This window comes from Pogoniulus pusillus, chromosome Z (genome assembly GCF_015220805.1).
Source record: "Pogoniulus pusillus isolate bPogPus1 chromosome Z, bPogPus1.pri, whole genome shotgun sequence".
Taxonomy (NCBI): Eukaryota; Metazoa; Chordata; class Aves; order Piciformes; family Lybiidae; genus Pogoniulus; species Pogoniulus pusillus.
The window spans coordinates 52,664,422-52,688,866 of record NC_087309.1 but is presented as its reverse complement, the minus strand read 5'-3'; the positions used below and the strand labels follow the sequence as shown (position 1 = coordinate 52,688,866).

Below are 24,445 nucleotides of genomic sequence, written 5' to 3'. Positions count from 1 at the left end.
AGTTGTGTTTGTTTCAGTTTACTGATTTTTTTTTTCTTGAGGAGAACACAGAGATTTCTGTGAATCAAAAAGCAGCAGTCAGGGGAGAGCAAATAAGAGAAACTATCTCATTTGTGGTCTCTCAAATACATCCGAGAGAAATGTGTCTGCATGTATATATATTAATTTTTACTTTGATGTACCCTAAAAGTAAAAAAGTGTTGTTATTCCTCTTGACTCATCAGTCAAGAAGTCAGTGTTTATCTTATTTTGATAAGAATATTATTATACTTGCAATGCTTTTCATTATTTTAAAATACCAATAGTGAGATATACACAAGGCCACTACAAGTAAAATATTACATTATTGTTACATTTTTAAACAATCTGGTATAATTGATGCAGAGTAATAACCTCCTTTCTGCTTTGCAATTGTTTATTGTTTCTTAGTTAAACCAAGGGCAAAAGACAGTACAATACCCCAGCAATCATAGTGCCACATCCATTGAGTGTGTATTTTTGATTCAGTGGAGAATACTCAGAGTTCAGTATTTTACCAACCAGAGTTTCTGCCTTCTGTTAACTTATTATCCCATTGCACATTTGCTTCTTGAAATGGTGATTTTTGGATTTCTGAGACTACAGAAAATCACAACTTTTATCCATAATTTTCAGGGAGAGAAAGAAAATTTTGGAAACGTGAATGAAGATATTGTCTGAAAGAATTAAAGAAAGCAATTTACTGTTCATGTTGTAAGAAAAAATACATTAGTGTTTTTGTAGCCAGTATCATAATACTTTATACATGTAAGAATTTTTGGTTTTGAATGCTTGTGATGAGAGTTATCACTTCTGATCTAAGGAGGCCTAAATGTTGCACTAAGCCATTTTTACATCATGGTGCTGAGACGTATTCTGAACATTTTGCTACCTTAGTGCAGTGAGGTACAAGGTAGCAGAATTAGACCAACCCTTGGTTTTTTACTTTCTTGTTACTACTATTTGTTTCAGTTATCTCTGAATTTAATAGTTCATCTGTGAAGAACAAGGTCCCAGCTTCTTTTTTACTTCTGAAAGAGCTCAGAAAGCATAGCTATTGTTTTAGAGTAAATAGCATTGGTTTGCCGTAAACAATATTAAAGAGAATAATTTTGTTTCTACCTTCTAATATGAAAGAAAAATGTCAGGGTTTTGCTCGTGGATTGAGAAATATTGTGTCTCCTTTGTGATAGATAATGTTATGTGACAGAGGCCATTTTAGCAGTGGTTCAAAAAAGTAGTAAGATGATCTCCAGCTGTGCTGCTGCACTGATAAGAAGATGGAAATTCTGGTATTGTCTTTTATATTCTGTGCACATACATAAAATCTGTGAAGAACAAAATCCCATGACAACCTTTTTCGTCAGTGGTACATACACATTTCCAAAAAGCCTTAGCATAAAGTTTGAATTGGAGGTTGTATTTTATGCGTTGGGACCGTGTTTTGTTGGCAAAGGCATCTCCGAAGGCTTTGCCAACAATTTCTGCTTGGGAATTGTAATTGTTGTTGGCTAAAAGAGGAATGTTCAGGAGTTCATTTATTTGGAGTAATATTAACGTATTTGCATTTAAGTTCATGCATGCTGTAAATGTATGCCTTGCATTTTTGTGACTATTTTATCATACATTTTTTTCCATACAATAAGCATACAGTAGGGATTATTTTAAGTACCAGTACACTAGTCAGCATCTTATTTCCTTTGGATATGCTGACTTCACTTTCCTCAATAGCCAGTTTAATGCAGTGTTCTTCTGTCTCATATTTACTTTCATGTGTCTGTCCATTTACATGTCATACTGATAACCCTGTTTCCTTAGGCTGCCAAGTACTGTTTTGATGGTACAATTGTACTGCACTATGTTTGTATCTTTCTGCCCACTTTTGAAAGTAATATTTCAGATGCTTCTGTGACACTGATGGCAGTAACCTCATGTGAAAATTGCAGACTGTTCTGAAATCTTCTGTTAAAGTTTTTGAAAATTAAACTTGTACACTGTGTGTATTCTAGGTGTTTCACGTGGTCCCAGCCCCGTCAGCCTTGGAAACCAGGACACCTTGCCTGTTGCAGTAGCCCTTACTGAGTCTGTTAATGCCTACTTTAAAGGAGCAGATCCCACAAAGTTAGTTAAATAGTGAATTGTTTTGAATGTGATAAGTTGCAGTAAGAGAGAACATTATTTTGGAGTAAAATGTGTGTGCATTAAAAGAGGGGTTCAAAAGTGGGTTTTTTCCCTTGGTGTAAGTGACAACAGTGGCTTACTGCTCTGTATTGGCCTGCATCCCACTGCCAGTTCATATAGCCCTGCTTTACAAAAATGCATTCAGTAAGAACACTGAAAATGGGAAGGGATTTTTATCATAGCCAGGTAGGTGCTACATGTAAATGTGGATGCTTACAAGCACCTCATTCTCTCTGTTACATGCCTTACTATGCTATTTAGGCCTTGCCTAAGCATAGTTGTGTCATATTTTCACAAGACTACTGTATGCTTATCAGCTAAACTTATCTTTATTTACTTAATTCATCTCACTTCAAAGGTGAATGTGACAGTGCTTTGTCACATTACCCCCATATGAAATTAGTTTTCTGGTTTTAATTCTGTTCATCTGATTGTCAAAGTATGTGGTAGCTTTAAAATTAGTATTTAAAACTAGGCAGATAATGAGCTGCAGCAAAACTGATGTTTTCAATCTTTTCTAGATGTATTGTGAAGATTACTGGTGATATGACAGTATCGTTCCCTAGTGGGATTATTAAAGTCTTCACCAGCAACCCATCTCCAGCTGTGCTCTGCTTTCGAGTGAAAAACACAAGCAGGCTAGAGCAGATTCTTCCAAACGCGCAGCTTGTATACAGGTTTTGTGTATTTCTTTTTGTTATATAATAATAAATTGCATTATTTGTAAAATGAGAGTTGTATATGTAAGTCAGAATGCTCTAGAGCCCTGATGATTTGCTTACTTAGTTTTCTGAGTTAATCTTGCTCACCTCTGTTCTCTCCATTGCTGCTATTGCAAATGTCAGCAATTACTGGACTTGAAACTTGTTCCAGGTGTAACAGCAGTCATACAAAATAGTTTGTAAGTGCAGATGTGTTCTTACTTGCATTTTATACTTTATTTCTTTATACAGCAGTATAAAGAATAAATTAAATTTATTAAGTCGTGAAACAGTAGCTTTAAATGGAAAACCCACAGTAGGAGCTACACCTGATCTCTCTAGTGTAGTTTTAAGGTGTATCATTTCTAGACTACATCTGACACTTACCTGACAGCTTGGAAAAAAAATTAATTAGGAAGGCTGCTATTGAGTAGGATAATTGGTGAAACAGTTTTTGGAGATCTTTTAAAAGGAGAAAAAAAAAGCTGGAATTGTTTAGCAGTCATCTGTTTCAGCTGAACAGTTTCTATTTCAGTTATTGGAGAAATTATTTGAAAATAAATCTTTTTAGATGCTGCATTTTTTTTAATTACTGAAGTAAAGAAGGTCAAACCACATGCCTCCATTCACAGAATCACAGAAGGTTTGGGGCTGGAAGGAACCTTGAAAGATCATCCAGTCCAAACCCCCTGCCAGAGCAGGATCACCTGTACCAGATCACACAGGAAGGCATCCAGGTGGGCTTTGAATTCATCTCCAGAGAGGGAGACTCCACAAGCCCCCTCGGCGGTTCCAGTGTTCTGTCACCCTCACAGTGAAAAAATTCTTCCTCATGTTTCCATGGAAATTCCTATGCCTCTAGTTCCACCATTGCCCCTTGTCCTCTCATTGGGCATCACTGAGAAGTGCCTGGTTCCATCCTCTTGTCACTCAACCTTCACATATTTATAAGCATTAATGAGGTCACCCCTTGGTCTCCTCCAGACTGATGAGCCGCAGCTCCCCTCAGTCTGTCCTCATAAGGAAGATAATCCACTTCCTTAATCATTTTTGTGGGTCTGCACTGGACTTTCTCAAGCAGTTCTCTTTGTATTCCTTTGCATTTAATTTCATTTTGGTCATTCATACTTAATGTAATGAATGATTCCTACAAAATCAAATATAATTGCTTTTTTGACATGACAGTTTTTAACTGAAATGTTAGCAGAGCTCTATCTGACAGTGAATTGTACTGAAAAAAATGGATATTTTGCAAAAAAGTTACACTGTCTAGTGTTCTTGCCTGAGTGCTGTAACACTTCAATTCTAATTGGATGGGATTGATGTGATGGATATTTACGAAGTTTAACCCATATGGTAATAATTGGAGTTTTCATCATATACTGCAAAGGATATCATTGTGGTCAAGAGGCATAAAGCAACCTGGGGTGCATTAAGAAGAGTGTATCCAGCAGATCTAGGGAGGTTCTTTTCCCTCTACCCTGCCCTGGTGAAACCACACGTGGAATACTGTGTCCGGTTTTGGACTCCAGCTGAGAGCTGTGAGAGTGATTGCAGGATTTGAACATCTCTCCTGTGAAGTAAGGCTGAGAGACCTGGGGCTGTTTAGTTTTGAAAAGGGAAGGCTGAGAGGGGATCTTACCAACATCTTACAAATACGAAGTGTGGGTGTGAAGATGAAGCTGATGGTGTCTTCTTGGTGGTGCCCAGTGATAGGACAAGAAACAGCAGGTACAAGCTAGAACACAGGAAGTTCCACCTTGCTACAAGGACATGCTTATTTACAGGAGAGTGACAGAGCACTGGAACAAGCTACCCAGAGAGGCTGTGGAATCTCCTCTGAAGACATTCCAGAACCCACCTGGATGCATTCCTGTGCAGACTACCCTAAATGATCCTGTTTGAGTGTGGGGTTTGACTCAATTTGTACAGGTCACTTTAAAGCCTTAACATTCTGTGATTTGCTTGGTCTTTAAAGAGATTGAAGTTTTTAATGAGAGAGGTATTTGTGGTGACGTCAGAATTTGTGATTAAAATTGCACTTGGTTGTGGAACAGCAGAAAGATTTTCCTACTGGTTTTATTTATTTAAACTCTGGAAGGCCTCTGCAGTGATATGTAGGCATTTATGTATTTTACTGAAAATGGGAACTTCGTTACAACAGTGCATTGAGAAATCTAGGTAATTGGACAGACATAAGTCACTGTTACATGGCTTTCAACCCATTGTGGTCATATTTACTGTGTTCCAGGTGCTCATTGTCAACTTTCACTTCCTAGGCATGTTCTGCACTCCCTCGTAAGGTGGATGCAGTCCCTCACTGTATCTACAGACATTAGGAGAAAGTCTTTGATTCTCATGTGATTTGAATTTTGTTGCTGAATCAGTTTTCTTAAAAGCTTCATCCTAACTCTAGATAAACCTGCATCAATCAGAGCTGAAAAAATACTATTGATCTGCAGCACAGTATTCTCCAGTAGCTCCCAAACAGATTTTGCTTCTGCTGTCACGTGCACTCCCACCTTCATGTAGATGTGATGTAATAAATCTGCTACTAAGAGTGAATGCCATTGTCTGAGAAGCAATTGTTTACAATGATGTGGAAGTCACTCCTAATTTTAAAATAAATTGAAAGCCTGTACTCTCTATGAATTTTTGGAAGTGTGGTAACACAAATCTGAATTCAGTGTGTTAGTGATGCTGTGTCACAAGCCAAGCTAATGATGATTTCAGGATTTATTCCAAACTGGGTAACGTTCTTTTTCAAATACCACTTTTACCCCCACCTTCCACGTGTCCTTACAGCACCATATTGAATTTAAATGGTGTGGTGTGGTACATGTAAAATCCAAACTGAGCATTAATTACTTCTTGTAGTATAGACCATCAGTGGATGAAACTCACTGCTTCATAACCTGGAAGGAGAATTTTCACCAGATAGCACTAGAAATTAATTTATTGTAATATTTAATAAAGTACAATTACATGTTATAAAGCATTGAGAAAAAAAATTGCTTGAAACAGTGAAGGAAGGGAAAATCTCATTTTAACTTCTAGACACATAAGTCTGTAATAATAAAACTCAATGTCACCTTCTGACTCCTACTTTTCTTTTTCTTTCTAGTGATCAGTCACAAAGTGATTCCAGTACTAAAGATTTTTGGATGAACATGCAAGCTATAACTGTCTACCTCAAGAAATTATCAGAGCAGAATCCATCTGCATCCTATTACAATGTGGACGTTTTAAAGTATCAGGTAAACATGTTTTTCCCTTTGGAACTTTTTATAAAGACCTCTGGCAGGTTTGATTATCTACAATGAAATTAAAAGAATGGCTCCTTGCCTGCTAGTATGCAGATGAACTGTCACCCCTCATCTAGACCAGTTCTGAGTACATCATTATTTACAATATATAGGCTTTGTCTAGGCTTAGTGCATTCCTGCTATGCTTTGTGTCATTCTTTTGGATTCATGACTCATTTCAGCTTGTTAACATGTCACTCCAAGTTCATGTGTGCAGGGTTCAAATGCTGCTTCTTTAGATATTTGCTAGCAAAGTCACATTGTCTTTGAATTTAGTGGGTTTGGTGGAGCTTTGTCTGAGTTTGTATTCTTGCTGTCCTTGAGTTTGTAACTGCCTCCATTTTGGATGCTGTAGCTGATGAGTTGTAATATATATGAAAGCATAAAATGTTCAGACTTCTCACAGTGTAAATGAATGAGCATCTCATCCTGCAAACCATTTACAGGCACATGAAGGACAAGAATGTCATCAGGAGTAGTCAGCGAGTCTTGACCAACTTGATAGACCTGATGAAATGACTGCCGTGGTGCATGAGGGGAGAGCAGTGGATATTGTCTGCTTAGACTTATTGAAGGCTTTTGACATGCAGTCTTCCATATCATCCTCACAGACAAGCTGAAGTACAGGCTGAATGAGCAGACAGTGGGGTGGACTGAACATGGGCTGAATGGCTAGGTCCAGAGAGTGGTGGTCAGTAGCATGAAATGGAGTTGGAGGATGGTAATTATTTGGAGGACGGTAGCTACTGACAGTAGCTCAAGGGTCAATACTGAGTTTATAGTCTCATTTAACAGCTGTGTTATTAACTCTGGATGGCAGAGCACAGTGCACCCTCAGCAAGTTTGCTGATGACACAGAACTGGGAGGACCCTCTGGATACCTCAGAGGGTCATTCAGACCTCTAGGGAGATCTTAACCAAATGGAAAAGTGGACTAATGGGAATCTCATGAACTTCAATAAAGGAGGAAGTAGCCCATGCACTGGTATATGCTAGAGATCACCTACTGGGAAATCAACTTGGCAGAAAAGGGTCTGGGATGCCATGAAGCACCATGTTGAACATAACCAGCTATGTGCCTCTGCTGCAAATGCAGCTAATGGTCTCCTGGGCTGCACCGGACAAAGAATTGCTAGTAGGTCAAGGGGCATGGTACTTCCCTCTTCTTGGCACCGAAGAGGGCACACCTGGAGTACTCTGTCCACTTCTGGGGAGTCTGTTGCAAGAGAGACATGGATGTACTGGAGAGTCCACAAAGATGATGAAGGGACTGGAGCATCTCTCCCATAAAGAAAGGCTAAGAAAGCTGAGACTGCTCAGGCTGGAGAAGAGAAGGCTATGGGGGGATCAGTGTATACAGATATCTGATGGGAGGGTGTAAAGAGGATGGACCCAGGCTCTTTACATTGGTGTGCAGTGACAAGACTAGGGGCACTGGACACAGCGTGAAACACAGGAGGTTCCCTCTGAACATCAGGAAATACTTTTTTCCTGTGAGGGTGATCAAGCACTGTCTCAGGTTGCTTAGAGGGTTGCTGGAGTCTCTATCTACTTTAGACTGTGATAGTCTTCAGAGTTCTGTGATTAAAGACTCAGAGGACAAATGTTCCCTTGATACTTTGTCAGGATTTAGTTATATTTATTACTATAATCCCCCAATTCTACCAAAAAGGGGAATAAATTTAATTAGGCTGCTTTCAGTGGTTTATTCTTTTACAGGTATCTTCAAATGGCATCCAGTCCACTCCTTTGAATCTTGCAACTTACTGGAAATGTAATGCTAGCACTACTGATGTGAGAGTGGATTACAAGTACAACCCAGAGTCTATGAATGTGCCTAGTGTGCTGTCTAATGTCCAGGTTGTGGTACCAGTAGATGGAGGAGTAACAAACATGCAATCACTTCCACCTGCAAAATGGTGAGATTAATACTTTGCTTTTTACTATTTCCCATTCATTTCAATGTATTCATTAGTGCCAAAGCCTGGAAAATGTCATGGGAAGAAAGAGATGATTTTGTTTGTTTGGTTGGTTGATACAATGTGTAGTTTTGTTAGGACATTTTCCGCCTGAAACAGATTGTGTGCAGCCAAGTCATACAAACTAAAATGAGACAATATGCACCCATTCCAGTGGTGTAGTAATATACACCTTGAGAAATTTTTGGTGTTTGCTTTCTTTCAGCCAGTAGATAGGATACATACTTCTAACATACTAATTAAAAAGCAAAATCCTTTAATGGTTAAAAAAGGGGTTTTTTGTGTGTGTATGGATATATCCATAAGGATATAAGGATTAGAGAGAGTAGAAAAAATGCAATTCTTAAAAAGATTTCTTGATTGCTCTGATTAAGAAAAATAGGTTCTAAATTGGAATGTTTTTTACAATGATGTTCAATAGCTGAGGAGCTCTTTATAAGCCACATGTCACTGTCTCTCAGTTCAAGTGTCATGCATATTACTACCTGCATTTACAGTAGCACCTGAAAATGAGGCAGGGATCTCAGGTAATTATGTTTCTACAAGCTCATGAAAAGAAGGAGGAGGTAGTGGAACTAGGCAAAGCAGTACATCCCTAGAGCAAAAGATGAGCAGAATCCAACCACTGTCTGTGGGTTATCAGCACATAGATACTTGCCCAACAGTCACATAATTCCTGGACTGTTTCAAAGAATGTGAAGAGAGCAAATAAGTTAAAGGAAGTTGGACTTTGTTAGCCTTGTTACTTACAGATCAGTTTACCTTATAAGGCAAGGTTCAGAAGAATAATTAATCTGATGTATTTATCAGGTAAGTTCTAGAGGAAATGCATTTAAATGTGATTATTGGGCAAGGTAGTAATATACAGCAGCAGTTTAAGTGGAAAAAATCCTGGCAAGGTTGAGTCAGTCTTCTCTTGGTATTGACAGCAAGGTTGAGTCCACCCTCAGCAAATTTGCAAATGATACCAAGCTGAGTGGTGCAGCCAATGAGTCTGAAGGACAGCATGCCATCCAGAGGAACCTGGAGAGGTGGGCAGAGGAGAATCTCATGAGATTTGATAAGTAAAAGTGTGAGATCCTACTCCTAGGTCAGGGCAATCCTAGATAGCAATGCAGGCTGGGGGGTGGTGAAATTGAGAGCAGTCCTGCAGAAATGAACTTAAGGGTGCTGGTGGATGAGAAGCTGGACATGAACCAACAATGTGCACTTGCAACCTAGAAGGCCTCTCACATCTTGGGCTACATCAAAAATATGGTTAGCAGGTCAAGAGGTGATTCTGCCACTTTGCTGTGGTAAGACCTCACCAGGAGTATTGCATCTAGATCTGGAGCACTAGACAGGAAAGACATGGACCTGATGGAGAGGTCCACAGCAGGGCCATGAAAACAGTCTTGAGGCTGAAAGACCTCTACTACAAGGACAGGCTAAAGGAGCTGAAGTTCTTCAGCTTGGAGAAGAGAAGGCTCCAGGGAGACCTAACAGTGGCCTTCCGGTACCTGAAAGGTACTCCAGAATACTGGAGAGGGACTGTTTCCAAAGGCCTGTAGTGATAGGGTGAGGCACAATATTTTCTTGTTAGAGAACAGCAGATTTATGCTGGATGTTAAGAACAAGTTCTTTACCATGAGGGCAGTGGAACACTGGAACAGGTTGTCCAAGAAGGTAATTGAGGCCCCGTCCTTGGAGGTACTCATGGTTAAGCTCAGTGAGGCTCTGAGCAATCTTATCTGGTGGAGGATATCCATTATCACTGCATGGGGGTTGGACTGGATGACCTTTAGAGGTCCTTTCCAACCCACACCATTCTATGTTTCTGCAATTTTAATGGAAGCAACACTTTTGACCAAATAGTCTTCAGCTTACTTTAAGCAAAGGCAGGTTCAGTATCCTGCTTCCTGAACATGATGAGAAGGGAGTCTCGTTGTCCAGGATTCTTCCACAAAATGCTCTGTAACAAAGCCTGAGCCAAGAGCCGGACCACCTAGACAGAAGATGTAGTGTCAGCTTGGAATACTCAGATCTTAGTGACAATTTGATTACAGATTTATCACTTGAAGAAACTTGAGCTGAGATTCTTTGTCTTCGACCTGGGCAACTTCCCAAAGCCAAAACACTGAGCCTAGATGGCTGACCAAAAAAAAAAAAAAAAAGTCATGTCCCAGAGAACTCCAGAGTTTGTGTTGTGCTGCCTGTTTGGTTTAGTGGATTAGGGGGTGGGGTTTAGGTTTTTTAAAAATAGATGTCTTATAGCTTGATCTGCAAGTAACCACTACCATATGTGCTTCTTGTGTGAGCATTTCATTTCTGCTACACAAATGCCTATCAGCCCTTCACACTGCTCACAACTTTTGTTTGCTTACTTTTCTTTTGATGGAACTGCTGCAAGTGCTCCAGGAGTTAAAATGTTCTGTCAGCTTAGAGACTGTGGTGCTTGGTGCCCTTTTCTGCTCCTTTATAGTGTCAGAAGTTAGCTTAAACTCAGTGTCATTTTATGACAACCCGTTTTACTAGAATGGAGATGCGAGATCTGGTACCTGTTGCTGACCTGCTGTTCTCTTACAGGAACTCAGACCAGATGAAAGCATATTGGAAAATATCGAGCATTTCAGAGAAGTCTGAGAATGGAGGCAAGTTGAGCTCTGTTTTCTCATACAGAAAAAATGTAACTGTAAAAAAGTAATCATTTTAGCCTCTACATCCTCATACCTGTTTACAGGTCTTCACATGTTGTATCCTGTCTACCAGTTAATCTTTTCTCGTTTAATTTCTTTCTGAGAGATTCTTTTAATAGCAATTGTAAGAATATAAATCAATTAATTACAAACCAAAAAGCCAGCAAAGCCCTCTAAAAGCTTAAAGTAGCTTTACAGTAGTTTAGGCTTGGGAGGAAATACATAAATGCTATTTGGTAATTCGAAGGAAAATACATTTAGTATCTTTATATTTCCAGACACTGTCAATTGAAATAAAGGTGAAAGAGGTTCATGGGAAAACTGAGGGGAATTTAAAATTTGCTGAGACAGGCTAAAGAATCCATGATTCTTGACCAGCATTTTGAGGTTGTTAGTTTAGACCACACGAAACTCCAGGAAAAAAATGAATCTCTGCACAGGTGCTCAGAGTAGTAATCTATATAGCATTGGGTAAGGTATCAGTAAGTGTCCTCTGCCTAGCTGCCTTTCTCTGAGGTCCAGTTGATGTCTCAGCCCTTGCAGCCTCTGCAGGTGAAATGTTTCACTGAAGGAGAAAAACAGGAGCCCAAGGGAGGCATCTTATCCTCAGAATTTCTGTGGGGAACTGAACTCATGGTGCAAAGGAAAGGCCTTTAGCCCTGCGAAGAATTTAGTGAAAATCACTACGAAAGCACAGGTTTGCTGGTAAATATGACTGGTTTCATAAAGATACCACAAGCCTGGAAATAAAAGACACCTTCTGTTCCTGCAGAGGCTGCAAAGTTGTGGTCATCATTCAAACAAAACCAGGTAATTTTATCTGACAGAGGTTGTTGCTGTGTCTGGTGTACTTTGTTGTTCCCTGGCCTCACAGTTTTTTGCCATCTGTCTTCCATTACTATTATATAGGGGCAGACATCTTGTGTTGGGTTGGGTTTTTTTTGCTGTTTTTTATTTGTTGAGTTGTTTGGGTTTTTTTCCTCTTTAATTTCTAAGCTGTGGAGTTTCTTTTAAAAATAAAGCAGAAAAAACTCTAAACCTAGTGTACTAAAACACAAGTGCAGCCAGCCAAAGAGCTGCTCTACACCTACACAGCAGCATAAAATGCTAGCGATGCAGATGGCATCTCGCATGTGTTCTTACATATGACTTGCACGTATCTCACTGCTTCTTCTATATTTACATCTCTTCCCACAGTCTTTCATCCCCTTTTCTTTGAGAATAAACACTTAGTACTCACAACTCAGTGTTTAAGAGAAAGTATACTATGCTGGTCTCAGGACAAACACCCTGAAGTCTTCTTTATTCTGGTGTACACAGTGGTAAAATGTGTTGGTTTATTTCTTATGGTCCAGCGCAATTATGTGAGCTTCCATCAAATACAGAGATAAAACGCAGAACAAACCTTCTAAGCACTTGACTATATAAGTTTACATACTTAAAGTGGAAAGAAGTTCTATTAGCTCAAATTATGGCAGACCTACTGAGTAAATTTAATGGACCTGGAATCAAATTTATCAGAAAAAAAAATGACATAAAGCAATTCTATGCATTAATTCCCACTTTTACCCCACTAATATTTCAGTTACCTACTTTTCCCATAATTTAGCAGTTTGACTAGGAATATCAGGTTTTTCTAAAGTGAAAATACTTGGTGTTTGCTATTCCATTAGTAATTATTTAAATCTCTTTTTTCCCATCGTATTTTGCAAGAATAAGACTTAAGAACTAGGAAACTAAACTAGAAACAATGTTTGAGGCAGGGTTTAATGGCTCACGTTGACTATAGGAGTGTACTTACAGTCATTTTGAACTGTTAGTGCTTTCTAATAGCATCAATGTGACGATGCTTCACCACTATCTCTAAAAAAAAATAAATTTGGACCTTGTCTTTATCAGAGAAAATAAGAATTCCTTCCATCCAGGTACATTACTGCATAGTTGCTTTTCTTCCAATGGTTTTGTTCATGTAAAATCATGCAGGCAGATCATGACAACATATAAACGTTCTGATGTTCTTTCACATCTGCTAATGAAAAATACTGCATACAAGGTAGGTGGTAATAAGTGCTAACAGACCAGCAAGAATAAACTATAATTATAGGGACCAAAGAGGGGTAATTGGTCATTACCAGCCTGTCTGATACACTCACTCAGTGCAATCTTGCAGAGATGTCTGTTGTTTCTCTTTACATCATTCACTAGTTATTATTGGAGACAGAGTATTGGACAAAACTAGACTTGTCCTCTCCTCTTTGAACATCTCTGTAGGACTGCTGCTAGGAATAGCTCTCAAAAGGTCACCATGTTAGTTTCATGTCTTGCACTCCAAATTTTGGGAGATTGCCTTGTTCTTGCTAAACAACCAGTGCTTCATTTTTGTTATTTTTAAAGGTTCAGGATCCCTCAGGGCAAAATTTGAAGTTTCAGAAGGACCTAGTAAACCAGCAACACTTGCAGTGCAATTCATTAGCGAAGGAGGCACCCTTTCAGGAGTAGATGTGGAGCTTGTAGGCACTGGTTATCGGCTTTCCCTCCTTAAGAAGAGATTTGCCACTGGTAAGACAAATCTATTCTACGGTGTTAAATTGTAAAATACCAAGCTGTTAAGTGATGCTCAAATAATTACTTTTCGTTAAAGCATGGGTGAAAACTGTTTCAGAGGGGTTTTTTTCATAGCTCCCAGGGAAGTACTGACAAAAATTGTTTTATCTACTGGCTGCAAAAAAAAACCCCAACCTTTGTTTTGCAGGGCGGTATATGGCAGACTGCTGATGTACCTGTGAAAGTCATTGGAACAAAGGAGTACAAGAAGCTCACTTTGCCCTCTCTGCTTTTCAAACACTATTTCAACATGCATTAATTTTTTTTGCAAAACATTGACCTACTTCAAGGCTGAACTACAGAACAGAAAATGCACTTTTAAAAGTCATTTTGCAAACTTTTTATTACTTTATGATAGCACTGAAGTTAACTTCAACACTGTCTTTAAACAATCAACTGCAATATTTGGGAAGATTTGTCTGATTTTTTTTTTTTAAAGTTTATATAGATGAAGCCAAAATAGTAATCCATAGCTGTAATAAAAGTATGAAACTGTATGCTATTCTGTAAACATTAAACCTAAAAATGGAAGAGAGTAAGAAATATGTGAGCTTTCCGCCAGAGATAGTAATTTCTCAGATTCTTTAACTACCAGTTTGTAAAGGAAGCCAAGGCAAAGTCTCCTGTAGCTCTTCTATCTACTCATGCCACAAAACCAGCTGATTTAGAGATGTATAAAAGAAATGTAACTTGATGCCCATGTACCATATATTATTAACATGTGAGTTGTTTTATATAGGTGTTTTTTTTTTCCCTAAGTGCAATGCGTTACAGAATTGCAGAAAAAACAGCGGAGATTTACTTCTGCGGATAGTAAATTTTGGGAGCGTTGTGATTGTTTGAATTAAATGCTGTAGATTTAATTTATTTTTATATGAACTGCATATAACATTCGTGCCTTTAAAAAAAAAAAAATCAAAAACAGAAACAAAACTGTGCCTATCCAATTTGTTTTCCATGTGCCTCGCTTCCTTTTTTTCAAAGTTTGGCTTTTAATCGAGAAATCATGGCGTTTGTATCATACACACAACTTTGTTGAAAATTCCTTGGACTGGGATTGACTTAGAAGGCAGATTTGCAAAAAAAAAAACTGGGGATCATTTTAAGAAAGGTTTGAAATACTGGATTGCTTCCTCATGGGGTAATTGCAATAAACGCAGTTATAGTAAAGGGAGATGCATCGTGCGGGACTTTGAAACTTGGAGAGAGTAACTTGAAGGTCACCAAAGATGAAGATCCTGAAAAATCACAGAAGATGGTAAAATCAACCTTTTAAAGGCAAACAGTATTTCCTTTCACTTCGACTGCACTTCTTTGGACTTTGGACGCTTTTGGGGTTGTGTGATGTGAATGTAAAGACATAGTGGCTTGGGAGGAATGGCGTTTTAGAAGGGTATTTGATGGCAGCAGGATGACAAGTACTGCCATTTCTCTTATTTTTTTTTTTATAACCACCAATTTTAATAACTGTATTGTCATCTAATCTGCTTGACACAGCCTAAATACAGGGAACTGACACATTAGCTGTGGCTTTTAAAGCAAGTCACTAATTTAGAAAACCTATTACATATTTGTATTATTCAGTGTTTTTTCAGTGTCGAAATCAGAAGTATTGGTGCAAAATAATTCAACGAACTGCACATAGGAATAGGAACTTCATAGGACCATTCTGAATGCCGGTATCTACTTCAAATTCTCTATTAAAACCTTAAAGCATGCTTGAACTAATTCATGCAGAACCAGTAATGAACTGGACTGCTAAAGCTTTACAAGAAGTTAAACTTTGTAGAGGCTACGTAAATTCTAATGTATACTACACACTTCTGCAAATGAGAGTTCCTTTGTTAGCACTAAGCATATACTGTACTGTAGATTTGATGATAAGGGGATATTTGGCTCTTAATTTGCTAAACTTACTGAATGGTAAATTTGTAGCTCATTAAATGGTACAGCCTTTTGCTGGAATCTTAATTGTAACCTGCTTTGTAATCAAACTGTGTTTAACATGGCAATATTTTGTTAATGAAAACCCAAAATTGTATTGCTATTTTAAATGAAGCATTACTTTCATTTCTAAGTAAAATGAAGTAGTTATGTTTCAGCACTTTTGAACCAGCCTTCATTCAGGGGATATATACATTCGAATTGGCTGCAGGTTACAATTTTGAAGCCATACAAGTTTATATATGCTTTTTGTAAAGAAATTAAAAGAAAACCAATGTAAAAAGTACATGTAGCTGTCCGATTAAGAAAAGAAAAGGTATGTAGCAAGCTGGTTCTTGCTTGTGTATAGAGCAATATCCATTGTAACTGCCTCCTAAGAAAACTAATTTGTAAACACAACTCTAAAGGATCTGGATTTTTATGAATTGTTACTTCATCAGACTGTAAATGAGAGCATACAAGTTTATCTTACAAAAATTGTAAATACTGCTGACTCTTCTTAAAATGTAAATTTTTTTAAATGCACCCATAATAAACATGTAATATATAATTTAAATCCAGATTTATCTTGCCTATGCTTTTGCAGTTAGTCCCACAGAGCTTCTGAGCAGTAATGCAACAAAGCTATGCCTGTATTGAGTATTATAAAACTGTTAACTGATTATTTTTTTTAAGTGATGAGTGGAGATAATATTGTGACCTCTTCATGTGTTTTAAACACAGCATAGAGATGGTGGGTGGAAAGATGACTTCTGCAGAGTTGCATCTCCACTAAACGAAAGCCTGAGATGTCTGCAGTGCCTAATGCCTTTACTAAACTGCTATGCCAGACTAATACCTTAGATATGGATATGTCCGTGTCTCTCAGCTTTGCAGGCACAAGCTGCTCTCTGTAGGAAATGCTACCAAAGGCTGCACAGTACCTAACTTTTTTCATAAATCTATGTTTTGTTAAATGAATGTGAAAAAAAAATCAGGGGCAAGACTAAGGAAATTGTTTCTCATTTTTTTGTGTTGCACCAGTCCAAAAAAGAAGACAGCTTAAGTCTACCTGTACTACTTTAGTGCCCTCAGCAGTCTGAGAGAGTAGTCCTTCTAAGCTGTGAGAAAAGAAGCAAAGTCAAAACTGAACAAATACACCAGATTGTTCTGGCTTGTTGCTACTAGTCCCACAGCCTGTATGAGATTAGTAATTAGTCTTTTTAAATTGACTTTCTCAGCTGGCTGGATATCTTTGAAATAAGTATCATTCTTTTCATGCTGGAAAGCAGTAGTCCAAGGGCTTGATTCTTATCTTCTTCTGGAAGGCAGGAGTGAAGAATGCAGGTGCCTGATGGTCAGATAGAATGGCATATCTAGCCCAGCAGTCTGTCTTCAAGGCTGCTGGCCAAAGGACAGACTATGACACAGAGCAATTTACTCTGCAATTTACTCTCTAGCAATTTTCTTTCAACTCCCCTCGCCATTATCAGTTATTGGTTAGGGATGCAAAAAGGTGCTCAGTTCTGGCATTCATTGAACTTGAAGTGTTACAGGTTATTGCTCTGGCAATGTTAACACAGACATTTGTTATTGTGCCCATGTACTACTCACAACTACTATAAACTGGATTTATATTGCTCAAACAGGTTCATGATTATCTAAGTGCATGATCAGGTAGTTTTTCAGGGATAACTGACTACCTCTACCACTGCCAAATAATGTTTATGTAGGGTATTTGAAGGAGCTGAGGTTTTTGATTATCAAGTAGAACAGTGTGGGAGTTGCAAATGTGGTGGGGTTTTGCTATCTAACTAGAAATGAAGGTCTTGCATCATTCCAAGTCTTGTGTGTTTGAAAAGCCTACGATAGGCATCTTAATACCTGTGTACCTCTTGTTTTCTTGGAACTGTTAGATAATTGGTTTCCATTTCAGTTGCCATGAAAGGGCAGTCTGACTTTAGAGCAAACAAGAAAAACACTCTAGATAGAGTAAGCTAAAAACAGTTCAAGGAACTAAAGCAGCAAATAACATATTTACTGTATGCTGCCCTTGACTGAACTGATTGCCAGGCCTCTTAATAGAAAACTTAATGTATATATTCAACTTCGTATATCATTACTGAATACTCCTTCCAAATCAGTTTGACCTCCCATGTTTGCTGGCATATACTGATTTTTAAGTTCACCATTAGTTCATTCAGTAACCAAAAGAGAAAGCATATGGTCTTTAAGAAATAAAGTCATCTTTGAGGGACAAGCAGACCTCCTCTGGATTAGTTGTTAAACATTTACCACTTAAATTAATTCTGCACTTCTGTGGCTACTTTCACAGAATCCATTCTTTCTGGTTTTAGATTTGGGACAGCTATTTTAATTAGTATAACTTAAGTTCTGTTTGGCATTGTCCTAAGCTGTATTTCTCTTACAAAGTCTTTTCTCATTTAATTTGTTTTTTATTAAAACTCATAGTTTTTTTTCTTGTTTGTTTGTTTAATAAGTAATCTGAAGCCATAAATCATTCCAGCTTCACCACTCTGTGCTTCAGCTTTTCCTCTAGCATCACCCAGTCTGCCTTTTTGAAGGTCTCTTTTCTCAATTCCTGTTTTCTGCCCGAGAAGGCTGGCAGCAGTAGGTGATGTGTTCAGTGATGTCTCCATTTTTTTTTTATTCATAGTGGTTAAACAAGGTAGCCTGTTTCTACAGTTGCTTATTCTCCCCTCCAGATGTCCTCTCCTGCTTTGTAATTAGGTGGACTCCTTATATAGTATCCACAGCCTTTCCTTCCACTTCTCACTGCTATCACTGGTAGGTTATATAAATAGTCATCACTAAGGCAGAAGTACTAAAGTTGTTCCACTGTCACTACTTGTAAGACGTTGCACCTAGGCAAGATGTCCCAATGCAACTTGAGAAGGACTTAAAAACCCCCAAGAGAACCAACCTCAAGAACTCTTACTTACCTCCCACTTGCATTGCACTCTGTTTTCTTAAAGGTTTACAGGGCTGTGGATTTTGACAGAAAAATGAAGTCTGAACAGACACAAATTTCAGACTATGCATCTGACCTCATTCATAGGTGCAAGTTTCTCTAGCTGTCAGAGCCTCTGAGCCCCTGTGTATAAAATCCCTTGTTGCTTTTCTTACTTCTAAGCTGTTCCAAGGTTGACCGCACACTAAATATTTATGTGCACACAGGAGGAATCAGTGTCTGTGATTCACCATCTGTGAAGTCCCACCAATTTAATCTCATGTAGAGGAGCTTTTCTCCTGCTGAAATCACTCCTCTGTCTTCTGAAGTTTTAAGAGCTGTAAATCTTGGACAACAAACTCAGCCCCAAACAAACACATTGTTATTCTGGCATAACTTCTCTAGGTAGCATGGCACAAACTCTACACTCACAGGAGACAGGATAAAGAAATTACATGGGAAAACAAACACAAGATGTAGTATTTCCTTTAGGGGAGGGGGTGAATACATATTTTTTACACCATTTTCCATAAAGGAAAATGTGGGAAAAAAAGGTGATGAGCCATTACATTTATTCTCTTGGCATTTTGCAAGATACTTTGGGGAGATATTCAACCTTACAAAAACTGAAAGTGTATCTTTAATGTCATGAAAGAGCACGCAGGATGCCTTCTCTTGCAGAAGTGGTGCTCTGTCCATGCAGCTATGAGCTGCATTACTGCACTCTGTGCTAACTGGGATTGTGGACCACAGTTCACCTAAACATCTGCCTTTGCTTCCAGGCGTCATAAGTTTCCTAGAAGAATAAATGTGGGTACCCCTGTTTCCCTGCGAGCTAATCCCCAAGAAACACCATGAAAGCACAAATTAGAAATTAGGAGTTTTGGCAAATAGTGTCTTCTAGCATTTCCTCCAAAGGATGATTCAGCATAAACCAGTCTTAAAATGACATGGGTTTAGTAAAAAAATGGTAAAACTATGATTTGTGCTTCAGTTCATCCCCTGTGTAGGCAGCAACAGTGGAGTCCTCTGCTTCTTGTGCTACCAATGATTAGAAAAAGCCAACAGCTTTCACAAGTCAAAGCTCACAAAATGCTGCATCTTTCTGAAGTGGTGGTTCTTATCTCAACACCAGTTTACTAGGAAAAATGTTGCTGAGTTTTATCTTCATAGTCATTCCCAGCCCAGTGGAACACAGAGACACAGCTATACCTCCTAATCAGGTCATCAGTAAAGATAAATGTGTCTTTGTACCAACACACAGCAGAGAGCAGTAGTATCCAGAAAACATGTTTGTTACTCAAAACAGTGTCCAGGCCATTATTTTAGCATCTGAAACAAATTTTAAGACCTTGCTCCTATGTCCAGTAGCACCAACACCCTGCTATGTCTCTCTCACAGAAGTTGTAAAGCATGCACAGCATACTTGTCTATGAACAGTTCGAACATACAAGAGTTCTACGTCAACCCTGCAAGAGTTAACTGGTAACATTGGGAATGTCCTGATACTATGTTCAAACCTTTGTGCTCCCTTCTGCTGTTTTTTTCTTTCTTAAACTAAGAAAACAGTAGAAATTGGTTAGTGTGCAGTGAGCAACAGTATCTGCCATCACCTGTATGCCCATTTCAAAGATGGGTAACCCCATTATGTTTAAATTCTTGTTAAATACTTCTCTTTAGTTAAAGCATAATTCTGTCCTATTAGACTTTTTAAAGTATTCTGTACTTGCCTCTGTCATCTCCACCATAAAAGTTTAGGCAAAGCCACCTTCTCTGCCAGCAAATAATAATTCAAAGTAATATTAAAGCACATCAGGTACATCTTTCAATGTTCCCCAAAAATGCTGCTTTAGTGGCTCTCTAAAGAAAACTCTTCAGCATCTCGCACACACTCTGCTGTCATGTCTGTAACCCAGGTGAAGAACATCTTGAAAATCATGTGGCAGTATTTCTGTAGTGAATAAACTAGTGTCATCCTTCCAGAGCAATGCACACTGCATTGACTTTCAAGAGACCTTCTCATTGCTGTACTTTTAAATCAGAAACAGAGGGTCGCTAGTAGGGGTCATGTTGAAACTACTTACAGCCAGTTCACACTTCAGCTTAGAAAGATCCTTTTAGCATTGGAGTAATCTGCTGCCAGCCACATCTAATCTTGGAGACTCCCTTTGACATATTCCTTTCCTAAGTTAAGAGATTCTGTGCTCTAATCATTTTGTATAGCAGCAACTTTTCTCTGGGATGGGGGGTCCTAACCTCTGCAGAAGCTGCCACACTTGCTGGCTTTGAGCAGCCTATAGGCAGTTCATTTGCAGTGCCTCAAACTGAGCTCAAAACTGGAGGTTGGACCATAGACATTCTGGAAAGAAAGGAACATAAACTGAACACTCTGATGAAGTCACCAGAGAATCACAAACTACCCCATCCTGAGCTGCCTGGCTGGACTACACAACCAAATATGAGTGAGAACAAAGTCAGCATTACTTGATTGCATTTGTTGTTTATAATTAGGGTCAAATAGTATGGGCAGGTAGTAGTTTAGAAGGTACTTGAAACTTAGTATTTTCTAGAGGCTCATAATGCCATAATCTTGTGATTGAGACACCTGCACGAATTAAAACCACCCAAACTGGCTTAGGCTACAGCTTCACAACAAGCTATTTCAGCAGGTCAATATTGCATGAATACGCAGGCCATGGTCTCCACCTTCACTCACCACACCTATACCAGCTCTAGCATGCATAGTATCTTCATGAGTCAACCCATCAACCAGACATACACTGGGGGAAAAAAATGTTAAATTAAGCCAACTAAACCATCTTGCATGAGGGTTTGACAAACACCAGGCACAGGAATTGCCACCCTAAGAGCAGAGGAGGGGTAGGCAATAAGGTATCTCCCTTTTGGCAGCAACATGTCACTAGTCCAGCTCAGCTGTTCACTAAAGCACAGACAGAGTGGGGAGTTACAAGCAGTTGGCTCCAATGACACAATGGAAGACTTCTCAATAGTGGCTATAAACGCCAATGTCATAAGATGTAAGAGATTGATAAGAAGAACAAATAAACTCAGGGGGCAGAGAAAGTCCATGTAAATAGTTTAACTGAGGATGACATGAAGAAGTTTGCTCTGGAAAACAACAACAATGTTTCACCTCCATTGTGTTAGTGGACCCATACTAGCTGCAAATGCCAGAATCAGAGACAGAAAAGTGATAAATACTTTGCCAAGTTTCTTAATGGCTACCTAGATTCTGTTAGTCACATGGTGAAAATACTTTGCAATTCCAAGAGTATTTAAAGAAAGATGCCAACACATCTACTAAAGCTAAACCTTTTTAAACAAGCAGATCAGATAAACAACATCCCAAGGATTTAGGGAGTTGAACAAGCCATTTTACAGACAGTTAATTTTTATTTCAGTGAGTCTTAAAGGGCTGGAAAATATGAGATTGGAAGGAAGATAGCACTGCACCATTACATTTAACAAAACAGAACAACAACAACAAAAAAAGGTGGCAATCTAAGTATGTAATACAAAACTTGGTAAGAAAATTAAAATTAAATAATTAGTATCAGGCAAGGAGGTACTGAATAGAGGTCTTAAACTAATTTCTGATTAGGTTGAAAATCTGGATCATAAGAGTAATAGGGTCAAAGGAAAAAAGATTTATGTAAGACATCTGCTTTAGCAGTACATAATATTCCATTTTATAACTGCAGCATAACAAAGAAAATGAAAGATGAAAAAATTAGTATTAAGATGTAAATAAACAGGGAATTATCTTGAAGCCCATTTCTGGTGAGTTCCTGCAGGCTTCATAATATCTAATAGTCTTCCAGTTACCTGATGTTAAAAACCTGAAGTTTTGCAGCTAAGAAAAGACTGAAGGAGGAAACAATCACGTGTGGAAATGCTGGCCATAATTAAGAGTTTAACAGTCCTTGTTTCTTGGGGCTATTTTTATAAACAAGATGCAATGAAATATAAAATATAGAACAGAGACATTAAAATTGTGTAATCTTAATATGATTTCATTTAACTTACTTCAAAGCAAATAGAATTAAAAAAAAAAGCCTTTGGACTTGCAAAGTAGAGTGGAATAGGACACAATTATTTGAGTCTATTTCGTTTCATTAGAATCTTAGTAGTGACTTCATCACAGCTAATACGAACACAAGTGAACAAACAGCACTCTGTACATGACAAGAGCACTCTAAGTAGAAGATGACCTGATGAAGATGATCAGAGGGCTGGAGCACCTTTGCTATGAGGACAGGCTATGATAGTTGGGGCTCTTCAGTCTGGAGAAAAGGAGTCGAGGAGACCTTATAGTAGCCTTCCAGTACCTGAAGGGGCCTACAGGAAGGCCAGGGAGGGACTATTTACAAGGTCTTGTAATTACAGGACAAGGGGTAATGGGTTTAAACTGGAAGAGGAGAGATTTAGACTAGATGTTAGGTGGAAGTTCTTTACAGTGAGGGTGGTGAGACACTGGAATGGGTTGCCCAGGGAGCTTGTAGGTGCTTCCACCCTGGACGTGTTTAAGGCCAGGTTGGATGAGGCCTTGAGCAAACTGCTCTAGTGGGGGGTGTCCCTGCCTATGGTGGGGGGTTGGAGCTGGATGATCCTTGAAGTCTCTTCTAACCTAGACCATTCTATGATTCTGTGACACTGGGTATGACCAACAGGGCCTATGCTGGGGTCTTAAGCTACTTGATTTGAAAACAAAGACTCTATAACTTTTTACTGCTCCTAACTGCAGATAGAGGTGTTAAAGAAATGTTCCAGAGCTTACAATTTACAGGCTGTACTAGAAAATTGCACTAGAAAAGTTTACAGCCTGTAAGTCTGAACAACTGTTCTTAGAAACCACTTTAAATACAATGACAATAAAGTCTTTCCAGGTCTAGAACTTTTGTTGAAGGATCATAAAACTAATACTTGTAGAGTTTGGGCTTTTTTGTTTGTTTCCTTTGTTTGTGATTGTTTGCTTGTTTAAACTTGTGCAGCCATCAGAATACAGTTCATCCTTATTTTGAAACTGAACATGCACATACTTTAAATATTACTCCAAAATGAGAACCTGTAAGCTGCCACAAACAGAAAGCATTATCCTGTATTTGGATCAATGACCTATACAACAGCAACACCTTAAGCTCCCTACACACCTGCTGTAGACAAAACTAATCAAGAGAAAATGCTGAAGAGAAGGACATACTACATCAAAATTGCATTACTAAGGGATGGTAAACAGTACTCAGGGAATTCCCACTTTTCCTTCATCTCTCTATATAATTAAGGGCATCATTAAACCTTCTCAGGGATATAGTCTACATGAAAGCATGCTCAGTGTGATGAAGCCTTCATCTGATGTGTGGCCTGGTGATACCAGCATGCAAATTGAATTTTACATAGGTCATTTTATTTATCAAATAAAATAAGCTTTAATCTTGCCCAGTGAAACATAGCAAAATCTGGACTTCACTACAAAAGTCTTCTTCTCTAAATATTAAGTGGGCTTGTTAAAAGTAAATTCATATTGTCTGAGAGCAGCCCACTTGGTTAGTTGAGAAGCTAATTTAATTCAGTCAACAACACACCATCAATATGCATTTTCTCCTGGGTTGTGTGAACATCCAAACTACTGGCTTTGTGTTCCTTTTAAATACAGGCACTGATAATGCACACTTCAACAGAAAACGATAGGTCTTTTAAGACTGCAGCTTCCTCGAGGCCAGACTGGCTCTTTGTGCCCTGGATGAGACAAAATGGAAGAGCTCTTCAACCCTTTTTGCTCCTCTCCTCAGCGTGACCAAGCTGCCCTTTCCCAGGCTTCAATTTCTGACCATGAAAGGTAGCAGAGTTTTCAACCAGGGAGGGAGTGTCTGCCACAGATCCCTGTACATTTGATGGACATGGCATGTAGGAACACTCTCAGAGCTTACCTTCATTTTGTAGTCCCAGTGCCATCACCGTTAGGAACAGGTTAAGGGTTACCAACGCCACCAGCTGGTCACGTCTTTCTCTTAAGAAGCAAATGCAACCATGATACGTAAACCAAACAAATTAAGATGCACCGGAGAAA

The 24,445-nt window shown here is 38.7% G+C and overlaps 1 protein-coding gene across 1 annotated transcript in view; it reads left to right on the top strand.

Moving 5' to 3' along the window:
• The window catches only part of FCHO2 (FCH and mu domain containing endocytic adaptor 2), a 104,336-nt gene extending 88,373 nt beyond the window's left edge, over positions 1-15,963 (top strand). The window contains exons 20-26 of the mRNA XM_064140377.1: positions 2,028-2,139; positions 2,721-2,876; positions 6,025-6,157; positions 7,925-8,124; positions 10,750-10,814; positions 13,254-13,418; positions 13,612-15,963. Coding sequence (XP_063996447.1) covers positions 2,028-2,139; positions 2,721-2,876; positions 6,025-6,157; positions 7,925-8,124; positions 10,750-10,814; positions 13,254-13,418; positions 13,612-13,634 — 854 coding nt within the window. The 3' untranslated portion in view covers positions 13,635-15,963. The remainder of the gene's footprint in view (positions 1-2,027; positions 2,140-2,720; positions 2,877-6,024; positions 6,158-7,924; positions 8,125-10,749; positions 10,815-13,253; positions 13,419-13,611) is intronic.
• Positions 15,964-24,445: the final 8,482 nt, after the last annotated feature.